We start from the raw sequence: 21,451 nt of genomic DNA, 5'->3' as shown, positions 1-21,451 counted from the left end.
GAGACATTCTCCAAAGAAACATATAAGTGGCCAAAAAAATATGAAAAAATATTCCACATCACTAATCATCAGAGAAGTGCAAATCAAAACCACAATGAGATAACATCTCACACCAGTCAGAATGGCTATCATTAAAAAGTCAAAAAAACAACAGATGCTGGCAATGCCACATGGAAAAGGGAACACTTATCCATTATTGGTGGGAGTGTAAATTAGTTCAGCCACTGTGGAAAGCAGTGGAAGATTTCTCCAAGAACTTAATACAGAACTACCATTTGACCTAGCAATCCCATTACTGGGTATATATCCAAAGGAAAACAAATCATCCTACCAAAATGACATATGCAGCATGTTTATCACAGCAGTATTCACAATAACAAAGACATGGAATCAACCTAGGTGCCCATCAACACCTAAATGGATAAAGAAAATGTGGTACATATACACCATGGAATACTACATAGCCAGAAAAAAAAAAAATGAAATCATGTTCTTTGCAGCAACATGGATGGAGCTGGAGGCCATTATCTCAAGTGAATTAATGCAAGAACAGAAAGCCAAATACCACATGTTCTCACTTGTTAACTGGAAGCTAAACATTGCATATTCAAGGACATAAATAAGGGAACAACAGACATTGGGGACTACTAGACAGGATTGGGGAAAACGGTTGAAAAACTATTGGGTACGATGCTCAGGTACCTGAGTGATGGGATCACTGATATCCCAAACCTCAGCATCACGCAATATACCACATAACAAACCTGCACATGTACCCCCTGAGTCTAAAATAAAAATTGAAAAAATAAATTAATTAAATTACATAAAACATTTAAAAAGAGGTTATTCCTTACAGGAATTTTTGTGAGACACAGACACAATGCACAGCACAACTTAGTAAAGGCAAGAGGAGTTCAGGGGTCAGGCAGAAAAGACACTATTCCCTAGAATATTCCAGAGAAAAAGTCCAGAGCATGTGAGGGATATATGTCCTTTAAATTGGTCCCCACATGTTTTGTAGGGTTACTCAATATCTGAGTATCTTAGCCATTGTTTTCCTTGTCATTTGCTCCTGATAATACTTTTTTAAGGGTCCCAAATGATGTTGCACTGTATTTTTTATATTACATCTTTCTTTCTTTCTTTTTTGCACGTTACTTCTGGGTGATACGATATAGCTGTGTCTTGAAAAGCAAGTAAAAACCGAGAAACACTTAGATTTAATGGCACATTCAAAAGTGTTATATAGCTCTTCAGCTGTTCTAGCCATGTTCACAGAGAAGTATTTTTGCAAAATCTCTCCATGGTTCTTCTGCTAACACTCATGTCCCCTCATGCTCATGTCACCGTTTCCAAAGTTCCCAAAGAGGCTTTCACCTGCCCAAGCTCTTCATTAAGGTTTGATGTCCTGGCCATGGCGGGAGTGTCATTTCCTATATAATACATATCTGTGTCCTGAGAGAGAGAACAAGAGACAGCATTTCAGAAAATAGATATAATTAATCCTTCATACAGATTAACACAGAAAAGAAGCTAAGAGTGGGTAATTTAAAACCCTTTTATTTTAATATAAATGCTCATTTTAAATGTTGGGGTGAAATACAGTGGTGACCAGGATAGAGAAACCCTGCGATTTAAGGGAAAGCATGGAATTAATACACAGAAGATTGGCAGGCATGATGGCTCATGCCTGTAATCCCAGCACTATGGGAGGCTGAGGTGGGTAGATCACTTGAGGTCAAGAGTTTGAGACCAGCCTGGCCAAGATGGTGAAACCCTGTCTTTACTAAAAATACAAAAATTAGCCGAGCATGGTGGCGCACATCTGTAATCCCAGCTACTTGGGAGGCTGACACACGAAAATCTCTTGAACCTGGGAGGTGGAGGTTGCAGTGAGCTGAAATCGCACCACTGCACTCCAGCCTGGGTGACAGAGTGTGGCTTTGTCTCAAAAAAGAAATATATATAAAAGATTTGGTTTCAAGATAATCATTTCACAACCTAGACTAACTCATGATTCGGACCTTGTTCACAGGATTGTTGCAAAGATCAAATAAAAATGCACATCAAAGTGCCTGTTCTACAAATACTGGCTGCTGAATTCCACTGCTTAAGCACCATGGCAATCATTTAAAAATCCTATCTACATCCTTACAATCAAATCCAAGTTGACCATCACAATGAATTTTGATATGCAAGTGACCACTATAGTAAACACACCCAGGAGACATTTTCTTCAGCACTAATCAGACGTTAAAAGCTTCAACAGCAGGTGCAGCTGGATGACAAACGCCGGCTCAGGATTCCACCCCATTATCTGATCAATCTTCACAACAACCTTTTAATAGGTACCACTGCCCTCCCCATTCCCCAGGAACACCCTCACTGGTCATCCCTGGACAGTTCTTTGTATGGCAAGTTTAAGCCCCTGGACCTAATGGTAAATGAATATAGTTCTTCTTTTCCAAGTGCTCAGTTAAACGTCAAAGGATCTGAAATAGCATTGGAAAACAGCAATTCAACTCTGCGTTAATACTCACCCAGTTTATGAAAAGGGCTTGAGTGTACTTCACAACCTCAAGAGTCACCAACAGACTGATGGGAATAAGATTGTTGTATAAGATGATAAACGTCAGCAGGTTGTATCCAAAATTATCCGAAGTTGTATCTGTGGAAAGAAACCAGAGTATCTGAAAGGTGTTCACAACCAAAGTCTATTGGCTTATTTAGAGATTCATGTTAAAATAGTTATTGAGCACCTCCTGTATGTCAGGAACTGAGAGTTCAATGACTGGTTTCTGTAGGAGGCACACAGGCCCCGCAATGTAACCACGCAGCAGGATGCATCTATTAAAGAGACGCTTACAGGAGGCCTTCTAGTGGAAAGGCATGGTCACTGAAGGCTATCCAGAAGAAGAAATGCTGGTGTCAAGTTTTGAAGAACAGAGAAATGAAGCAAACTTGAAAGAATGTAGAAAAGAAGATGGGCATTTGAAATGGTTGTAAGGAATACCTACAACCTCACTAAGGTACAAGTATATTGGGGATACTCCAAAGAGCTGGAAAGATGGAGAAATGTGTGAACAAGAGAAGCAGACAAAGAGAGAGCTTGAGCCTAATTAAAGAGAGGAGAAGAGATGTCTGGAGCGAACAAGACTCCTACAGATGTCACAGGGTCCTAGAGGATGGAGTCCACCACAGCAGAGGCAGCGTCAGCTCCAGGAGGAACAGAGAATGGGGGAGAAAGAGAGGGGCACAAGCTTTGGGGGTATCAAGGGGAAGTGCTTTCCCTGACAGCCATGATCTTCTGCTTGAAGGGTAAAGTAGTGAGATCTTCTTAACTTAGCAAGAGGCTTAAAGAGAACATTGCAACAGGGTTTAACTGGTATTAAAGCTGTCTGCGAAGGGAACTAGAATGAGAATAAAGGTAGCAGAAGGCTAGGATTGGAAGGAGATTGAGAATTGTAATGGCTCCAAAGCATAGTTACTGGGTTTTTTCCCAGAAAATTACATCAAATGGTTGTAGTCTGATTCCAGATTAGAGTTCTGGAGAGTGGCTGTGATGGAAAGATAAGGAGCTGGCCAGTAGTTTTACATTTCCACAATTCTTTTACTTCCTACTCACTACCAAGCCTTCCGTTTTTCCTGCTGGTTGCTTTTCTTACTGACATATTACTTTGCTCTCCTGTTCTCCTGTATAATTAAGGAGTTTCTAAATAGGATCTCCAAGTTCCAATAGTTACAAGTATCTCTAAGGTATAAACAAATATATACCCGACAGATTACAAACGCAAAAAATACTAAAGAAGTTCTCCAGGATGAAAGACGAGATACCAGACAGTAATTAAAATCCACATAAACAAATAAAGGACACTAGTAATGATAATTCTATAGGTATTTATAAAAGATAGTATAATTATATACTCTCAATTTTTAAAAAGCAATTGCAAAAAGCATCATAAAATTGCATTGTTGAACTTATATACAGATGTAATACATATGACAGTGCAAAAGAGTGAGGAGAGAATGAAGATACATGAAGCAAAGAAATGATACCAGCTGGTAACTCAAATCCAGAGGAAGAAATGAAGAGTCCTGGAAATGGTAAGTAAATATGTTAATATACAACAACCTTGGCCGGGCACAGTGGCTAACGCCTGTAATCCCAGCACTTTGGGCGGTCAAAGTGCACAGATTGCATGAGGTCAGGAGTTCAAGACCAGCCTGGCTAATATGGTAAAACCTCGCCTCCATTAAAAATACAAATATTAGCCAGGTGTGGTGGCACATGCCTGTAGTCGCAGCTACTCAGGAGGCTGAGGCAGAAGAATCACTTGAACCCAGGAAGCAGAGGTTGTAGTGTGCCGAGATCATACCACTGCACTCCAGCCTGGGCAGCAGAGTGAGACTGTCTCAAAACAACAACAACAAAAAAAAAAAACAAAAAAAAAAAACACCCTGTCAATATACTTTTTTCTTTCTTCCTTTAGCTTCTTTAAGGGACATAAGATTATATAAAGCAATAAATATAACGCTGTATTTTGGAGTTGACAACACAGATAAATGGAATATAACAATGACAGTATCAAGCAGGAGAGGACATGGAGGTACACTGGAGTGACATTTCTGTATTTGACTAGAATTAAGTTAGTATTAATCAAAAGTAGATTCAGACAAATTAAGACATACATTGTAACTCCTAGGGCGACCCCTAAGAAAATACTTTAACACAGGGTTTAAAAATAACCATTTGAGTATGAATCAATTCCCAAATGTGCCCGTCTTCACTTCATCACATGATCCTAATCTCATTTCTCCTTGCAAGGCTGGCATTATGTACAGTAACCAAAGGGAACAGAAGGACAGCAGGGACACCATACAACAACCATGCCTGCAAGAATGTCCCAAGGATGATTTCGTTCCACTTGAATGAGCAACTCACCCTGACACTTACCCATCTTCTTGATGTACCAGTTCTTTTCGCCATGAGATCTGTTCCAGTACAGGGCCCCCGCTGAGCTCACCAAGGCCATGACCAAGAGGATGCCAAACAACACCAAGATCTGCACGTTAGTCACCTTCTCAACATTTGATCTCTTGAGAGGCGCCTTGGTTGAATTCTACACAATGGCGTTGAAAGTCAGTAAGGGTCACAGAAACATTTGGGGAAAGGGGTTGGGGGAAAGGAGGTAAAACAACCATATTTAACAACCGACAAGCAAAAGACTGTTTTTTGGCCAAATAATCAATGCAATTCAAAAGTATACCATGCTTCTGAATCAACAGCTAGTTTTAAGTAATGAAGACAACATACTCTACCAGTTTAATGAACACATTGCAACAATACATGATTCATTCTGTACTTCTTATGATTATATCTTAGCATAAAATTGTCACTTTGCTTATCTTAGAACACAACAGGTTCTAAATAGAGTCCAGTTTCAAATAAATCAGAACAATGGTAATTCAAGAGAAATTTAGAAGTTCCATATCATAAAAATCTAAAGAAGACCTTCACAGTAATAGTACAGCTCTATAGTAAATACAAGGCGATATTTCTAAAGCACATATTTTTCCTCCTGGAGCCCAGAATTTGAGGAATAAAAAGACATACACAAACACATACATATCAATAATGCAAAACAGAACATTAATGAGTGTCAAAATAAGTGGATGGACAAAAAGTTCACTTGGAGAACTGTGAATAAGAAGTAGGAGTAGGAAGACTCATTTTATTTAAAAATATCTGAAGGTAGTGTGGTGGGCAAACTAATGATCCCCTCCCACCAGTGATGCCCACATCCTACTCCTGGGGCACTGTGAGCATGTCATTTTATTATATTTTTTGAGACAGTCTCAGTTGCCCAGGCTAGAGTACAGTGGTGTGATCTCGGCTCACCACAACCTCCACCTCCCAAGTTCAAGTGATTCTCGTGCCTCACCTCCCAAGTATCTGGGATTACAGGTGCCCAACATCACACCTGGCTAATTTTTTGTATTTTTAGTAGAGACAGCGTTTCACCATGTTGGCCAGGCTGGTCTCAAACTCCTGACCTCAGGTGATCCACCCACCTTGGCCTCCCAAAGTGCTGGGATTATGGGCATGAGCTATGGCACCTGGCCCGAGTATGTTATTTTATACAGCAAAAGGAGCTTTGCAGATGAGATTAAATTAAATTAGCAACTGTGAGATGGGGAAAGATTATCCTGGATTACCCAATGGACCCAATCTAACCACAGAGTCATCAAAAGGGAGAACCTTTCCCAATTGTGCTCAAAGGGAGAGGTGGTGACAGAGAAATGATCAAAGAGATTCCCCTTGGTGGCCTGCAGAAAAGAGCAGCCACCATCTCGAGTTTTAGTGCAAGGAGACTCATATTAGACTTCTGACCTTAGAACTTCAGCATAGTAACTCACGTTTTTTTAAGTCACTAAAACTATGGAAATCTGTCACAGCAGCCAGAGGAAACCAGTACAGTAATACAGCTGATGGAGGAGGGAGACACTGAAGAGAGGAAAGCTACAGGGGAATTAATTATAATCCATTCCAGAGGTGAGATAATTCCTGAATTAAATCAGAAGCCAGGAACTGGACAGGGAGAGGTTCACACAGGAGCGCCAGCCTGCAGGTCTCCTTCTACGAAACACGGGCCCGGGCTTTTAAGAGACAACATCGAATGGACAAATTCGGGTGATCTGAAAGCTTCTAAGGCACTAACCATAAAAAATGGTACCTTGTGCCAAACTGAAGTCAGCCTTCTCCTTCACTAGTCTCAATTGATCTAGTGATGAAAACGTCTCCAAAGATAAGAATACAAATAAAGTCAACAATGTGAAAATGAAATTGAGATGAAAACATGAGGCAATTCACTCCTAAGCTCCAAGAAAAATTTATACCACATCACTGAAGTTGTTATACGAATTCTATTGCTAAATCAAAAGTACTATTCTTTTGGGGTAGAGGAGTTGGGGGATTGCACTGGTGATTCTGAAAAGCTAAGTCCTTTAAATATCTAAACAACACAGCAGCTTTTCCCTTTATTTCTACTTTTTTCCCTTTTACTTTATTTCTCTAAATTATTCATCCTTTATGGACTTAAAAAAAAAATTCCTCAGGAGTCTGAACGGAAATCCATTAGAAAACACCAACTTATCATCAATCAAAATACTATACTAAGGTCAACTGGAACGACACATCAACACCTGGCCTCATGGTAAGAGCCAGCAGGCCAGGTCCAGGACTGTGCGTCCTAACTCTTAAAAACTAAGCATGATCTTACCATTCTTAATAAACATTTACTAAACGTACAGGCAGCAAAAAAATTATCATAAACTTCAAACCTCATTTCTATGACCCCATTTATCACTGACTTCCGAACTTTTTCAGTGGTTGAATTCCAGCCAATTTGGAGGATTAGAAAAATGTATCTTTCATCCAACAGAAGAGGAATGATCCCAAAACTTCAGGCTTCAACACATGCACTTTGTGGAAAGCCAAACTCGGCCTACTCACTCCCACTTCGTGAATATTTGTAATTGCAATGATCAATGGTGAGCTTCTTTTTTTTTTTTTTTTTTGAGATGGAGTCTCACTCTGTCACCAGGCTGGAGTGCAGTGGTGTGACCTCAGCTTACTGCAAACTCTGCCTCCCAGGTTCAAGTGATTCTCCTGCCTCAGCCTCCTGTGTAGTTGGAACCACATGTGCACACCACCACGCCCAGCTAATTTTCTGTATTTCTAGTAGAGACAGAGGTCTCACCATGGTGCCCAGGGTGGTCATGAACCCCTAAGGTCAGGCAATCTGCCCACCTCAGCCTCCCAAAGTGCTAGGATTACGGGTGTGAGCCACCGCACCTAGCCCAATGATGAGTTTTTAATGTTAAATTCCTACAGGCATTATAAGTTCTTCTGTAAAATTCTTAAAGAACCTGGTTACTTCAGTGTAATGGAATTATAAATAGAAACAGGTCAAAATGTCAGATTTTGAAAAAGCTGAAATCCGACGTGAATCTGAATTCTAGTTAGAACAGCTGTCCCCGATCTTTTTGGCAGCAGGTACTGATTTCATGAAAGATAATTTTTCCACGGACTTAGGTGGGGATGATTTTGGGGTGATTTAATCGCATTATATTTATTGTGCGCTTTAATTCTATTGCTCTTAACGTTGTAATATATAATGAAATAATTATATGACTCACCATAATGTAGAATCAGTAGGAGCCCTGAGCTTGTTTTCCTGCAACTAGACGGTCCCATCTGGGGGTGATGGGAGACAGTGACAGACCATCAGGCATTAGATTCTCATAAGGAGCATGCAACCTAGATTCCCCGCATGTGCAGTTCACAGCAGGGTTCACGCTCCTGTGAGAATCTAATGCCACTGATGATTGACAGGAGGCAGAACACAGGCAGTAATGAAAAGGATAGAGAGCTGCTGTAAATACAGATGAAGCTTCACTAGCTCACCTGCCACTCTCTTCCTGCTGTGGCCTGGTTCCTAACAGGCCACAGACTGTGGTTTGGGGCTTGGGGACCCCTGAGTTAACATTGACTCTGGAGTTTCACTGCCTGTTTATTCCTTTTTTGGGAGGGGGTGGGGGGGACAGAGTCTGGCTCTGTTGTCCAGGCTGGAGTACAGCAGCACAAACTTGGCTCACTGCAATCTCCACCTTTTGGGTTCAAGTGATTCTCTTGCCTCAGCCTCCTGAGAAGTTGAGATTATAGGCATGTGCCACCACACCCAGATAATTTTTGTATTTTTAGTAGAGATGGGGTTTCACCATGGTGGCCAGGATGGTCTCAAATTCTTAACCTCAGGTGATCCACCTGGCTCGGCCTCCCAAAGTGCTGGGATTACAGAGGTGAGCCACCACACCCAGCCAGACTGCTTGTGTTTTGAATCTTACTAGTTTTGTAAGCTTGGGTTACTAGGACACTCTGTGCCTCAAGTCTCCTCATCTGTAAAATGAGCACAATATACCTAGCCATTGTGAGGAATAAACAAGTTGATATATGTGCATTGCTCAGAATAGCGCATGTTTGCTGTAATTAGTGTGATAATCTCTTTCTCCCATTAAATGAACCAATAGAAATAGTAGACTGAAATATTTCTGTATGTAAGTAAACTAAGCATGAACTAGAGGAACCTTGAAGGACAAAAGGCATTGAGGTAAGAGACCTAAAAAAAAAAAAAAAAAAAAAACGGGTAGAAGAACCCTACAGCAATTGAGTTTCCCCTCTGTGGTCAAGTCGCACAAGCACAGACAAACGTTGTTATTTCACAAACAGGATGGCTTCCAGCTATGTGTGCTATATTTCTTTTGAAAACTCATTATTTTTACCTGTTGTTTCAGCCCTAAAGGCACAGCAGGTCTAGCACAGATGTTTCTGGGGTTTTCCATCATCCTATACAAGAGCAGTCAACATGCAAGAACTCTTGCAAAGAGGCTTATCACATCTAGGGGCAAGGATAAGTGCTTCTCACACTCACAGAACGGAAAATCAGTGCATGCCTTACTCACTGAAGAGATATTGGAGCATTTTAAAGGGCAGTGTAATTAACTCATGTAACACTGTTTTTCTAGAGCATACTTGTAATATTGTTTTTCTAGAGCAAAAGCTGTATTACCAATGTATGCTCTAGAAAAACAATATGATACCCTGAAAAAAAAACAACCCCAGTGTATAAGAAATTTTGGAAAGTTCTTAAATTTATAATATGCACAATCTTTTCTTTTTTTTTATTTTTTAAATATATTTTATTGCACTTTAGGTTCTGGGGTACATGTGCAGAACATGCAGGATTGTTGCATAGGTACATACATGGCAATGTGGTTTGCTACCTCCATCCCCGTCACCTATATCTGGCATTTCTCCCCGTGTTATCCCTCCCCAACTCCCTACCCCCTGCTGGCCATCCCCTAGTCCCCCCCAACAGACCCCAGTGTGTGATGCTCCCCTCCCTGTGTCCATATGTTCTCATTGTTCAACACCCACCTATGAGTGAGAACATGCAGTGTTTGATTTTCTGTTCTTGTGTTAGTTTGCTGAGAATGATGGTTTCCAGATTCATCTATGTCCCTACAAAGGACACAAACTCATTGTTTTTTGTGGCTGCATAGTATTCCATGGTGTACATGTGCCACATTTTCCTTGTCCAGACTATCATTGATGGGCATTTGGGTTGGTTCCAGGTCTTTGCTATTGTAAACAATGCCTCAATGAACATATGTGTAATATGCACAATCTTAAAACTAGTATTGGGACCTTGACCAAATGTGAGCTAGCTACCCATGATCTCTTTGCCACTTCATCATCACCCAGCCCAGAAGTAGGCTGGGCACGGTGGCTCAAGCCTGTAATCCCAGCACTTTGGGAAGCCAAGGTGGGTGGATCGCTTGAGTTCAGAAGTTTAAGACCAGCCTGGGAAACATGGTGAAACCCTGTCTCTACAAAAAATACAAAAATTAGCTGGGCATAGTGGCACGAGCCTGTAGTCCCAGCTACTCAGGAGACTGATGGAGGATGGCTTGAGCCTGGGAGGCTGAGGTTGCAGTAAGCCGAGATTGCGTCACCACACTGCAGCCTGGGCAAGAAAACCAGACCCTGTCTCAAAAAAACAAAAACAAAACAAAAACAGAGTAGTGACCTGTGGTTAGTGGAGCACCAAAAGTGTTTAGCAAAGGTTACTGACGCTGCACTATGGGAGCTAAAGGACACCTTCTAGGTGGCAGGGTGCTAAACTATTTTTTAATGGGGTCTCACTATGTCTTCCAGACTGGTCTCAAACTCCTGGTCCCAACTGGTCCACCAATCCTAACCTCCTGAGTTCTTGCATGGCTAGAGCACTAAACCATTCATCAAGATAAAGTCTGCATATGCAGGCTGCTCAGAAACAAGAAATTTAAAGCATTCCAGTCAGCCTTTGTGAATGGATGAGGACCTAGCAGTGGCGACAGATCAAGCACATCTCAGATACATTAAAAAATCCTGATCTACCCAAGAGCTGCCTCTCAGCATTCACCAACTCCATTTTTCCAGCTGCCATGGAGCCCTCCCACCTTGCTTCAGTACACGACCTCTGCAACCGCCCTCTTGCACTGGGGCCCTACCATTCCAGCTCCTGAACTTCTCTCTGTACCACGACTCCCTGAAGAGCTCTCCTCCTCCTTGCCTCACACAGTCAAGGACACACCTCCCTTGAGCACACCCAGGCAGAGGGTGAGCAAGTAGACATCTGCATCCTTTGGCCTCTGAAGGTAACATTACCAGATGTATATTCAAGACCTGATAATACTTGTGGACCTTTATTCCTTGGATGACATGTCAAAAAAAAACTCACTCATAAAATTCATGCCATTTAGCTGCGCTACCTTCTGCCCCTCCCCCATAACCAGGCCACCAACCTCTCAGTTGCTCCCTGTCACTCACTGAAGACTTGACAACTGGCTCATGGCATTCCTCTGTGGCCCAGCCTCACTATTATCCCATCTTCAAAATCACAGCGCTGACCCTATTAAATGCCTTAGTCTCTCATTTCCTTACTTGTCAACATCAAATAACCTTCAACAGCTCTGCCCTTGGCTTCCTACTCCCATGGGTCACTCCCAGCTCTCTCAAGCTAGAAATTGTCTACCCCAGAAATACAAAGACAAGATTCTACACACTGATCAGCCTGTCACTCAGCAACTCCAGCAATCCTCTCCAACTTCAGAGAGTCTCTCAACCCTTCTAATCTCATCTCTCCCTGTCTTCAATGTGTTTACTAGCTGGGGTGGCCACCAGGATCTATTGCTTCATCTCCTCTGATAGTTAACTCTTTCATCTGACTATCCTTTGACCTCAAAGAGGAGATCAACACAACAGTCTCTCTTCCCTAGCTCGATATCTAAAATGTGCTTCTGCCAAGGGAATCGTTCTGAGCATCCAGGTACCCCCAAACCTAGGTTGGATGGCCCTCCTATACACACTGACAGCACTTAGGCATGACACACATTCCATATCTCTCTGCTTTGTCATTCTATATCAGTCCTTAGCTCGACTGGCTCCCCAAGGGTAAGACTGGGCCTTTCACTATTGCATCCATATGGTCTAGCACTACTCTTGATACATGGTGGTCACTAAATATTTTTTAATCAAGAAGTACAGCCAAATGTGCATTTTAGAAGTTATACAAAAGAGCAGACAAGCTGAAAAGCCAATTCTCATTAATAGCCACTATTAGCAAAAACAAGATGCCAAGTGACACCAAAGAAATGTAAGAAATGACATATAGGAACACTGATTTATGTAGAATTTCCAAAGCTGTCTGGCAAAACACATCATAATATCAATGTGACCTATAAATTCACAAGTAATTTTTTAAAAAAACTAACAGGGAAAAAGAGCAAAATCATTTTAACTTCATTTTTTTCTTTGGTATATGAAAAATAAACAGTTCAAAAATAACTGATTTTAAAGTGTCCAACATTCAGTTAAATAAGACAATTTGCTATAAACTCCTAATTAATGGAGTAAAGAGGAAAAGTAGAAAGAGAAATTTAAAAGTTAGAACTAATCCTCCCTTAAGTCCAGAAGATAAAATAAGAGAACTGAATGTTCCCCCACATCTAGAAATCAAAGATCATTTGTATTTCAGGCAAAAGGCAACAAATACCAGATAAAAGAACAGAAATCTAGAAGAAACTACCTAAGGAACTAAAATAAAGGCAGTTTGTTTCCAAATTTAGGTTCATAGACAAACTTGAACTTCCTAATGCAACATCTGCATTTTCCACCTTCTAGTTAATAAAAGCAGAAAGAAAAAAAAAGACTGAAATCAGTAATGTTTTACCTGCATGAGTTTGGTGTCGTGTCCAGTATAAACAACTATGCCAAAGACCCACTGAGTATTTCTAAGCTGTGTACCTCTTAATAAGATCTGGTCAGGCCCAAGGGCAACAAGGCTAAAAATAAAAAATTTAAAAAAATGATATTAAATGATAGTCTGGAAAATGAGCATGAGCTTTTCCCTTAAAAATGAACCCACAATAAATCAAATATTCCCTTTGCTCCAATTTGAACTACTTCACTGAGAAACACAGGCAACAAAGGTTACCACTGGCTTAATCTATCCCAAAAAGACCCACAAAAAGCTTTATTTTATCCATTCGTTACTACAGAAAAAAATGTTTTTTCTATAAAATGTTAGAGGGAATTATATCTCTCAGGATCCTGTTATGAAACTCAACACCCAGAAAGGAAGTTGCTAAAATAATAACTGAAACTTACTCATTTGTAATAAGTATTATTATTGGAAGTATTATTATTATTATTATTCGTAAAATAAATCTAGTATATTTTACAGACTATTAGAAGGGAATAAAAAAAAAAGCAGCAACCTACCATATCAAGTTTGTTAAGGATGACTTAATGAGTAAATAAACACCTGAGTGGTAATTTAGAAATTCAAAATGGGGAGCCCATAGAATAGTTATATGTGCTAAATGAAACCAAGAAGCACCCACACTTAGCTGTCATATTTATAGTAATTTGGGTTGATTCCCATGATCAGGTCCTTCCAAGGCTTGGGTCATCAAAATATAAAGGACAGCCCAAGAGGCTGGGTTACAGGGTTGGGGGTGGGGGGCATTGGCAAGAGGCATAAAACAAAAGATGGCCAGAAGGTAGAAACCACAACCCAACATCATAACAAAAGACAACTTCAGAACAACATCACAAACGCCAGAAGGACAAAGATAACAGGATATAGACAGGAGGGCACTGAATATTCTAAAGGAAGAATAAGCGTTCATTTCACTCAACTTTCTAAAAACAAACAAATGCTCCTTAGAAGGAGGCTAGCAAAAAATAAAAAATACACATTTATGTAACACATGTATTAGCTTTTATATAACTCAGATGGCCCTCCTCTGCTTTTCTGGACAATTTTATGGAGCTAAAACCATTTCTCCTGCCTGGCAGAGAATAGGCACAGAAAGAATATGCCACATGCTTTGAGCCTCATCTGAGAACCTTGGGCTCAGGGATTTTTTCTTAAATTTAAGGAAGGCTTTAAATTAATTGAAAGGGTATGAAATCTCACTGTTTTAAGATATTACAAAACTAGAAAACAAATATATTTTCCAAAGCTCCAGTAATTCTTAGTCACATAGTTTAACAGACAACAAGGAAAAGGAATACAATACCTTTTCCCATCTAAGTTCAAGTTTCCAGTGAAGTCATAGAGGTGGCGGTTGGGCCCTTCACATTCTATGGTTCCAGATAACTTCATCAAAACTTCCCGGGTTTGCATGTCAGCAGTGTGGCTCAAACCCTGAAAGATTAAACCAAAAGAGGAAATCAAACACAGTCTTTTGTGTTTAGGGGCGCCATTCAGCATCCGTGTGGTTAATCAAAAGGAAAAATAAGGCATCCCCAGTGCAATAATTTGGGGAACTAACAAACCAAACTGTCAGCCCCTCAAGGCAGACTTTCCCAGCAGCTTTTGCCACAATGATCTAATGTGAATATGGCAAAAGAATTTAATGAAGCCAAAAGTTAAGATCCCACCACTGTGCTGGAAACATCTGCGCATAAGTAATAGTTAACATGCTCAAGCATCTACAGCAAGGATAATCTACTAGCTGTACTCTAACACTGCTCATGAAAAGAGAATAGAGTAGACCTTTAATATTTTACACTATCTAGCATCCTTCTCTTTTTATTTAAAAGACAGGGTCTCACTCTGTCCCCCAGGCTGGAGTGCAGTGGTGCAATCATGGTTCACTGCAGCCTCAAAATCCTGGGCTCAAGTGACCCTCCCACCTCAGCCTCCTAAGTAGCTGGGACTACAGGTGTGTGCCATCATGCCCAGTTATTTTTTAATTTTTTTTGTAGGGATAGGGTCTTGCTATGGTGCCCAGGCTGTAACTCTTCTTCAAATGGAAAAAAAAAGTCTTAAGCAAATATCTACAGTAGAAAAGAAAGATATATAGACAGAATTCCTGATTTCAACTTTAAGCAGCAAAATTTTTTTAATTGTCAAAATCCTCAAAAATGTTATATGTCAAAGACCATTCTCCATTTTGACTGGGTGCAGTGGCTTATGCCTGTAATGCCAGCACTTTGGGAGGCCAAAGCAGGCAGATCACTTGAGTTTAGGAGTTCGAGACCAGCCTAGCCAACATGGTGAAACTCCCTGTCTACTAAAAAATATAAAAACTAGCCAGGTGTGGTGGCATGCACCTATAGTTAGGCGGGTGAGGTGGGAGAATCGCTTGAACCCGGTAGGCAGAGGTTGCAGTGAGCTGAGATTGCGACACTGCACTCCAGCCTGGGTGACAGAGTGAGACTCCATCTCAAAAAAAAAGAACCAAAAAAGACTATTCTTCATTCTAGAATTAAAATACATGACAAGAATAGTTTTCTTTAAGGCATGGAAGTTTCATATCTAATTATATCACTCTCTAGGATTAGAATCTTTATTACAATGATGATGTAAACTGAGGTACCTGGAGCTTTTTGCTCCATTTGTCCACTAAGCTGTGTCCTTCCCACCCACTCAGCTTTGCTGAGATGTCCCCTCTCTCAAGCATCACAGGCAAAAAACTCAGTAAGACACCATATGAAGGCCTGGCACCTTTTGCGACCTAGAGTTTGATGCAGCCCGCTTTTTCCAGCTCTCTTTACGTGTTCCCCCTCATCATAGATGGCATATTCTTCCCATAGATTCCATTGGGGTAAGGCCTAACCCTTTGTGCTGAGTATTTTATTTCTCTAGAAAAAGATGTGTGGGGACCACATTTGCAGTTGGGTCCACCATAACAACACAAGTCATCAGAGGCGACTTTACCTGGCGTATTTTAAGGTTCGTCTCCCCATCCAGATTAGCTGTTTCGACATAACACATTGCCTGAGGTTCACTGAGGAGAGAGAAAGAAAGAGCCAAGTTTAGTAAAGTCCTTTCACAGCTTATAATATCTCTATTATGGAATCTATGTCTGCTGACTGGCCCTTCAAAATAAATTGTTATAAATAACCACTATAGTAGGAGTAATGATGAAAAAGGAAACACACACTCATCTTTGGGACTCAGCACCAGTACAGTCAGTCATTTGCCGAGATGATCTGCCCTTGTAAGCCCCACATAATGACTGCTGAGCCTCAAGAAGACAGGAATGAACTGAAGATGAAAGAAAAGGGGAAACACATGATGTCTCCACTCAGATGCAACCACTGGGTTCGGGCAATCCTTCAAGTCTGGGGCTGGGCCTGATCAAAAAGGCTGCCCAAGGTATGGCCGGTAGAAACACATGCGTTTTGAAGAAAATGACAGCCAGAGAAGTTGAAGGATCGAGGCATGGACTTAGCAAGGATTTGCTTCTCTCCCATTTTCACAATCTCAAGGTCAACTTTTTAATCAAAATACCTATAATTAAAGACAGAAAACTCAAAGAATAAAAATAAGCATAACAGATATTGTACTCCTATTTATAATCTTTGAGTTTAGCTAAGTTCACATAGTTAGTGATGTAAGAGAATGGACTCTGCAACCCACTAGTTAAGGTAAAATCCCCTGGCACCACCTTTATGGGCTATATGGCCTTGGCAAATTGTTTAGTCTCTCTGTATCTCAATCTTGTCACGTGCAGAAGAAGTCTCTCAAGGGTTATTGGGAAGATTAAGTGGGCCAACCTCTTCAACAGGCTGTTCAGCACACAGCACACACTCAGACACTAATAAGGAGCATGCTGGAAATATGATGACTAACAGCTCAAGCAATCCCATATTAAGACTAAGTTTAAAAAAAAAATAAATAAATAACTAGCTGGGCACTGTAGCTCACGCCTATAATCCCAGCACTTTGAGAAGCCAAGGCAGGAGGATGCTTGAGGCCAGGAGTTCCAGAACCAGCTTGGGCAACATCTAAAAATTTTTTTCTAAATTAGTCTCTACAAAAAAAAAATTAAAAATGTACCAGACATAGTGGCATACACCTGTGGTCCCAGCTACTCAGCAGGCTGAGATGGGAGGATCACTTGAGCTCAGGAGTTTGAACTTACAGTGAGATATGATTGTGCCACCACACTCCAGCCTCAGTGACAGAGTAGACCTTGTCTCCAAAAAAAAAACAAAATACACACACACACACAATTTTCTAGGGTCACAGCCAAGACTTATAGCCCAAACTATCAGGTGATCAATAATTCAATATTTCTAAGAATTTCTTTGTTATCAATCAATATGGGCAAACATTAATCCAGCCCTGTGTTATTGGTTCTTTTTCCCTCCATAGGCCTGGGGTCCTATTTTAAAATCTATTATCTCAAGCAGAAAACTAATGCTTAGGCTCAAAATCCATTGAGTGATTAAATTCAACATAAGAAACGCTGTCTGCAATCAAAGAAAATGCAAGCAGCATGAGTATCTATGATTCCAACAGTGTATAAATATAGGAAGTTAGAGTCCTAACATCACACAATTCAATCTTGAATTCAAGAATAGATGTCTATTCTTGTCCTAATTTTGGCTTTCTTTCCTAGCTATATACGTTCCTGCATCAAGCCCAAAAAATGTCAAGAATTGCACTCAGTGATGATTCCTTCCTAGAATAAAACTACCTGCAGAACGTGAAAATGATACTTGGACACAAAAGGGCCAAACATGAATGGATGAAGAGCAAACACCATCTGCTGGTCACGTTTACACTGAGAAAACATCTGTGGTTCTTGAACAGCTATTAAAGTGGAGCTCTGGGTTCTACAGGACAGACTGCTTGGCAGAGCCCATCAGGAAACAAATTCTGAAATCACGGATATGCTGCAACCTGACTTTAATGAAAGGACCACTCCACTGCTCTTGACTCAGTGTCCCTATAAATAAGAACTATCCCCCAAATAGCCAGAAGACTAAGTGGAGTCAATACATGTAAAAGAGTTCAGAAAAAGCACAAAGGAATGAATGGGAGAAAGAAACCAAGGGTCACGGCAGGAGAAGGCAAATGACAAGAAATGGAAGAATGGGGCAGAGGATGGTAGAAGGGAACAGGTGGCTCAAGACTGCTCCAGTCGCTGCTTATTATTTCATTGTTCTTAACATTTGTTGCAAAAAAAAGGTGCCCACTAGCACAGCTGACCTGGAGGACAGCAGGACCACATCTGCTGGAAGATACTGCCCATTGACGACCTTCACAATGTCTCCCACTGCCACCTAGAGAGCCAGCAACGAGGACAGAGAGGCATGAAAGAAAAGAAAGAAAACACACATGGTGAAAAAGGTGCTTAAATATTTGAAGAAAAATTACTATATAACTAAGCCATGAAGTTTAAGACGGAGAAGCCCAAATTATTTTCCGTAACAAGAACCAAAGGAAAGTACTTCCATGCAGCCACTGGTAATGTTGCCTTTCTGCAATGTTAACAACAAAGAAAAGGGAGGGAGAAAAGGGATAAGTCAGAACAGCTATAAAGATCTCGTTTTCTTACAATTATCCATCCATTTACAAACACTTGAGCATCTCCATAGCTGCATGTGGTAGGGTAGGATGGTCATGCACACACCTCCAGAGCCAGCCTAATGCCTGGGCTTAATTCCCACTGCACCCTGATGAGCTGTGTAACGATGAACAAGTTATGTAAACTCTGTGTACCTCAGTTTTCTCATCTATATAAAGGGGATAAAGACACATATTTCATAGAGTAACTGTAAAGATCAACTAAGTTAACACATACATTTTTCTCTGTTTTACAAATTGAGGTGCTGAATAAAATAACTTGATCACAGTAATACAGCTACTGAGTGTTAGAACCAGGATTCAAAACTGGGCAAGCTGCAGGGAAGGCTAACACTCTTTTTAAAAGGCAACACTAAGTTCACCCATGAAAATTGCACCTAAAATGCCCCTGGAAATACACCACATAAAATGGAGAAGATTTGTACAGGCTTAAGAAATTCCCAGAAAAAGAATCATGGTCAAAGTCAGAGACCACTCTGGGGAACAGACTCCACCAGACAGAAGATCACAAGCCAAGGAAAAGGGCTGTAGTCTCCAAAATGGCACCATGGCCAAGTGTCTACAAATCTTGTCAGTAACATTGCAGAAAGCACCAGGGTAGCAAGAACTGGGGTTTTCAAATCCAACCCTAGCTTTATAGCCATGCGCTAGCTTTGTGATCTCAGCAAGCTGCTTCGCCTCTCAGCGCCCCGGCGTCTCATGTCTGAAATGGAAAAACAGTGCCACCGGCCTTGTAAGGCAGATGCAGTGACTAAGGAAGTATACATGGCATCTGGCATAAAAGAGGTCCATGTAAATGTCAGTCTCCATCAGCAGAAGTATAACTGAAAGGACATCATGACTGTGAAGGTCAAGGACATTGGAATTATCTGATGACAACAGAAGACCATTCCTAGTACAGTAATAATTGCAAAGCTCAAAATAGGCACTTATGCTTTCTATTTCCTATTCTAGTCACGTTACTATTCTCTTAGAAACCAGGAATTTCAAGTGATATGATACTTGTGATACCAGATCTTATAAACTGGCAGGTGCCCATGTTTGATTTTCTGTTGGGAAAAACGCAAATTTACTGAAAGGTATCCTATTGGTGCTTTAAGTTGTTTATTAAAGTGTGGAGAAAATGCTACAAAGCTATTTTAACAGCCACCGGTACAAAAGCAAGGGATGGCGCTGGGCGTGGTGGTTCACACCTGTAATCCCAGCACTTTGGGAGACCAAGTCAAGCAGATCAGGAGGTCAAGAGATGGAGACCATCCTGGCCAACATGGTGAAACCCCATCTCTACTAAAAATACAAAAACTAGCCAGGCGTGGTGGAGTGCACCTGTAGTCCCAGCTACTCGGGAGGCTGAGGCAGAAGAATCACTTGAACCCGGGAGGCAGAGGTTGCAGTGAGCTAAGATCGCACCACTGCACTCCAGCCTGGTAACAGAGCAAGACTCCATCTCAAAAAAAAAAAAAAAAAAAAAAAAAAAGCAAGGGATGTTATGTGAATTGTAAGTGTTTTTTAAAAGTAAAAATTTCCTGGCTGGACATAGTGGCTCAAACCTGTAATCCCAGCACTTTGGGAGGCCAAGGCAGGTGGATCACTTGAGGTCAGGAGTTCAAGATCAGCCTGGCCAACACAATGAAATCCCTATCTCACCAAAAAAAAAAAAATCAGGCTTCCAAAGTGCTGGATGTGGTGGTGGGCACCTGTAGTCCCAGCTACTGGGGAGACTGAGGCAGGAGAATCACTTGAACCCAGGAGGTGGAGGTTGCAGTGAGCCGAGACAGCACCACTGCACTCCAGCCTGGGCAACAGAGTGAGACTCTGTCTAAAAAAAAAAAAGTAAAAATATTTCATAAAAATAGTTTAATTACATATAAAAATCAAAAGAAGTAATTAATAAAGAAAAAAACACTAGACAGGAAAATTTGTCATGTTTTCAAATGAAAAAAGGCAGTGGATTTTTTTTTTAAATTCAAAGTGGGAGGACAAGAGAAATTAGGGCTTTCTCTCATCTTTACTCTCTAAATAAAGAAACATTCATATCCCAGTAACCAAGTACTAAGAAGTTTGGTGTACATGAGAAACTACTTTCTTGGATTTTGCTTAAAAATGATTTTTTCTTTGATTAGTTGTTTTCTGTTTATGAGACAAGGTCTCACTCTGTCACCCAGGCTGGAGTGCAGTGGCGTGATCAAGGCTCACTGCAACCTCTGACTCCCAGGCTCAAGTGCTCTTCCCACCTCAGCCTCCTGAGTAGCTGGGATTACAGGCATGCACCACCATGCCCGGCTAGTTTTTGTATTTTTTATAGAGATGAGGTTTGGCCATGCTGCCCAGGCTGGTCTTGAGCTCCTAAGCTCAAGTGATCCACCCATCTTGGCCTTCCAAAGTGCTGGGATTACAGTCATGAGAGCGCCCGGCCTGGAAATGATTTTCTACGTAATGTTCTTATGTGATTGTTCCTTGTGTGTACAATATTCCCTCAAAGAATTAGTACAGTGGGAACAGAAACCCTCCAGATCCCTGAATCTACTCTAGCCCCAGAGAGTTCCTCAAGTCTCTTAATTCTGAGGAAGTAGCTAAAAGATCCTCCTGAAGTCAATTAAAGCCACTGAGATTCACCCAAGAGCTGCCTCTGGGCCCTCACCAATGACTCAGCTACAGCCCAGGGGACGGCAGACCTGAGCTTCAGCACTTCAGATTAGATTGCTATCATTTTCAGGATCTTAAGAACAGCCAGCTCCCCCTTGCCTGACATCTCTGCCCTCTCCTGTATTCTAATCCTCACACTGAACTACACACAGTTCTGCAGCTGGTTACCCCTGATTCACCCTTCAAGAGAGCACTAGAGCATCTCTTGAGGGCAGACTTTCCTGACTTGAACCACCGGGTCTAGATGGGTGGCCCCTCCCAGCTGTTCCCAAAGTGGAAGCTTTCTCCTACACAGAGCTCAACAACAGCGC

At 41.1% G+C, this 21,451-nt stretch overlaps 1 protein-coding gene across 4 annotated transcripts in view; it reads right to left on the bottom strand.

Annotated features, from left to right (window-relative positions):
- ATP8A2 (ATPase phospholipid transporting 8A2) overlaps positions 1-21,451 on the bottom strand; it is a 670,261-nt gene that overhangs the window by 496,023 nt on the left and 152,787 nt on the right. For all 4 annotated transcript variants that reach the window (XM_021677381.2, XM_064373518.1, XM_021677384.2 and 1 more), the window contains exons 7-13: positions 18,117-18,190; positions 15,834-15,903; positions 14,188-14,315; positions 12,834-12,945; positions 4,955-5,120; positions 2,541-2,668; positions 1,378-1,455 (exon numbers count right to left, since the gene is read on the bottom strand). In XM_021677381.2, coding sequence (XP_021533056.1) covers positions 1,378-1,455; positions 2,541-2,668; positions 4,955-5,120; positions 12,834-12,945; positions 14,188-14,315; positions 15,834-15,903; positions 18,117-18,190 — 756 coding nt within the window. The remainder of the gene's footprint in view (positions 1-1,377; positions 1,456-2,540; positions 2,669-4,954; positions 5,121-12,833; positions 12,946-14,187; positions 14,316-15,833; positions 15,904-18,116; positions 18,191-21,451) is intronic.

Source organism: Aotus nancymaae, unplaced genomic scaffold (assembly GCF_030222135.1).
Source record: "Aotus nancymaae isolate 86718 unplaced genomic scaffold, 86718_ANA_hifiasm-v0.15.2.pri h1tg000009l, whole genome shotgun sequence".
Taxonomy (NCBI): domain Eukaryota; kingdom Metazoa; phylum Chordata; class Mammalia; order Primates; family Aotidae; genus Aotus; species Aotus nancymaae.
The sequence above is the reverse complement of the archived record's forward strand: the minus strand, read 5'-3'. Positions and strand labels throughout refer to the sequence as shown.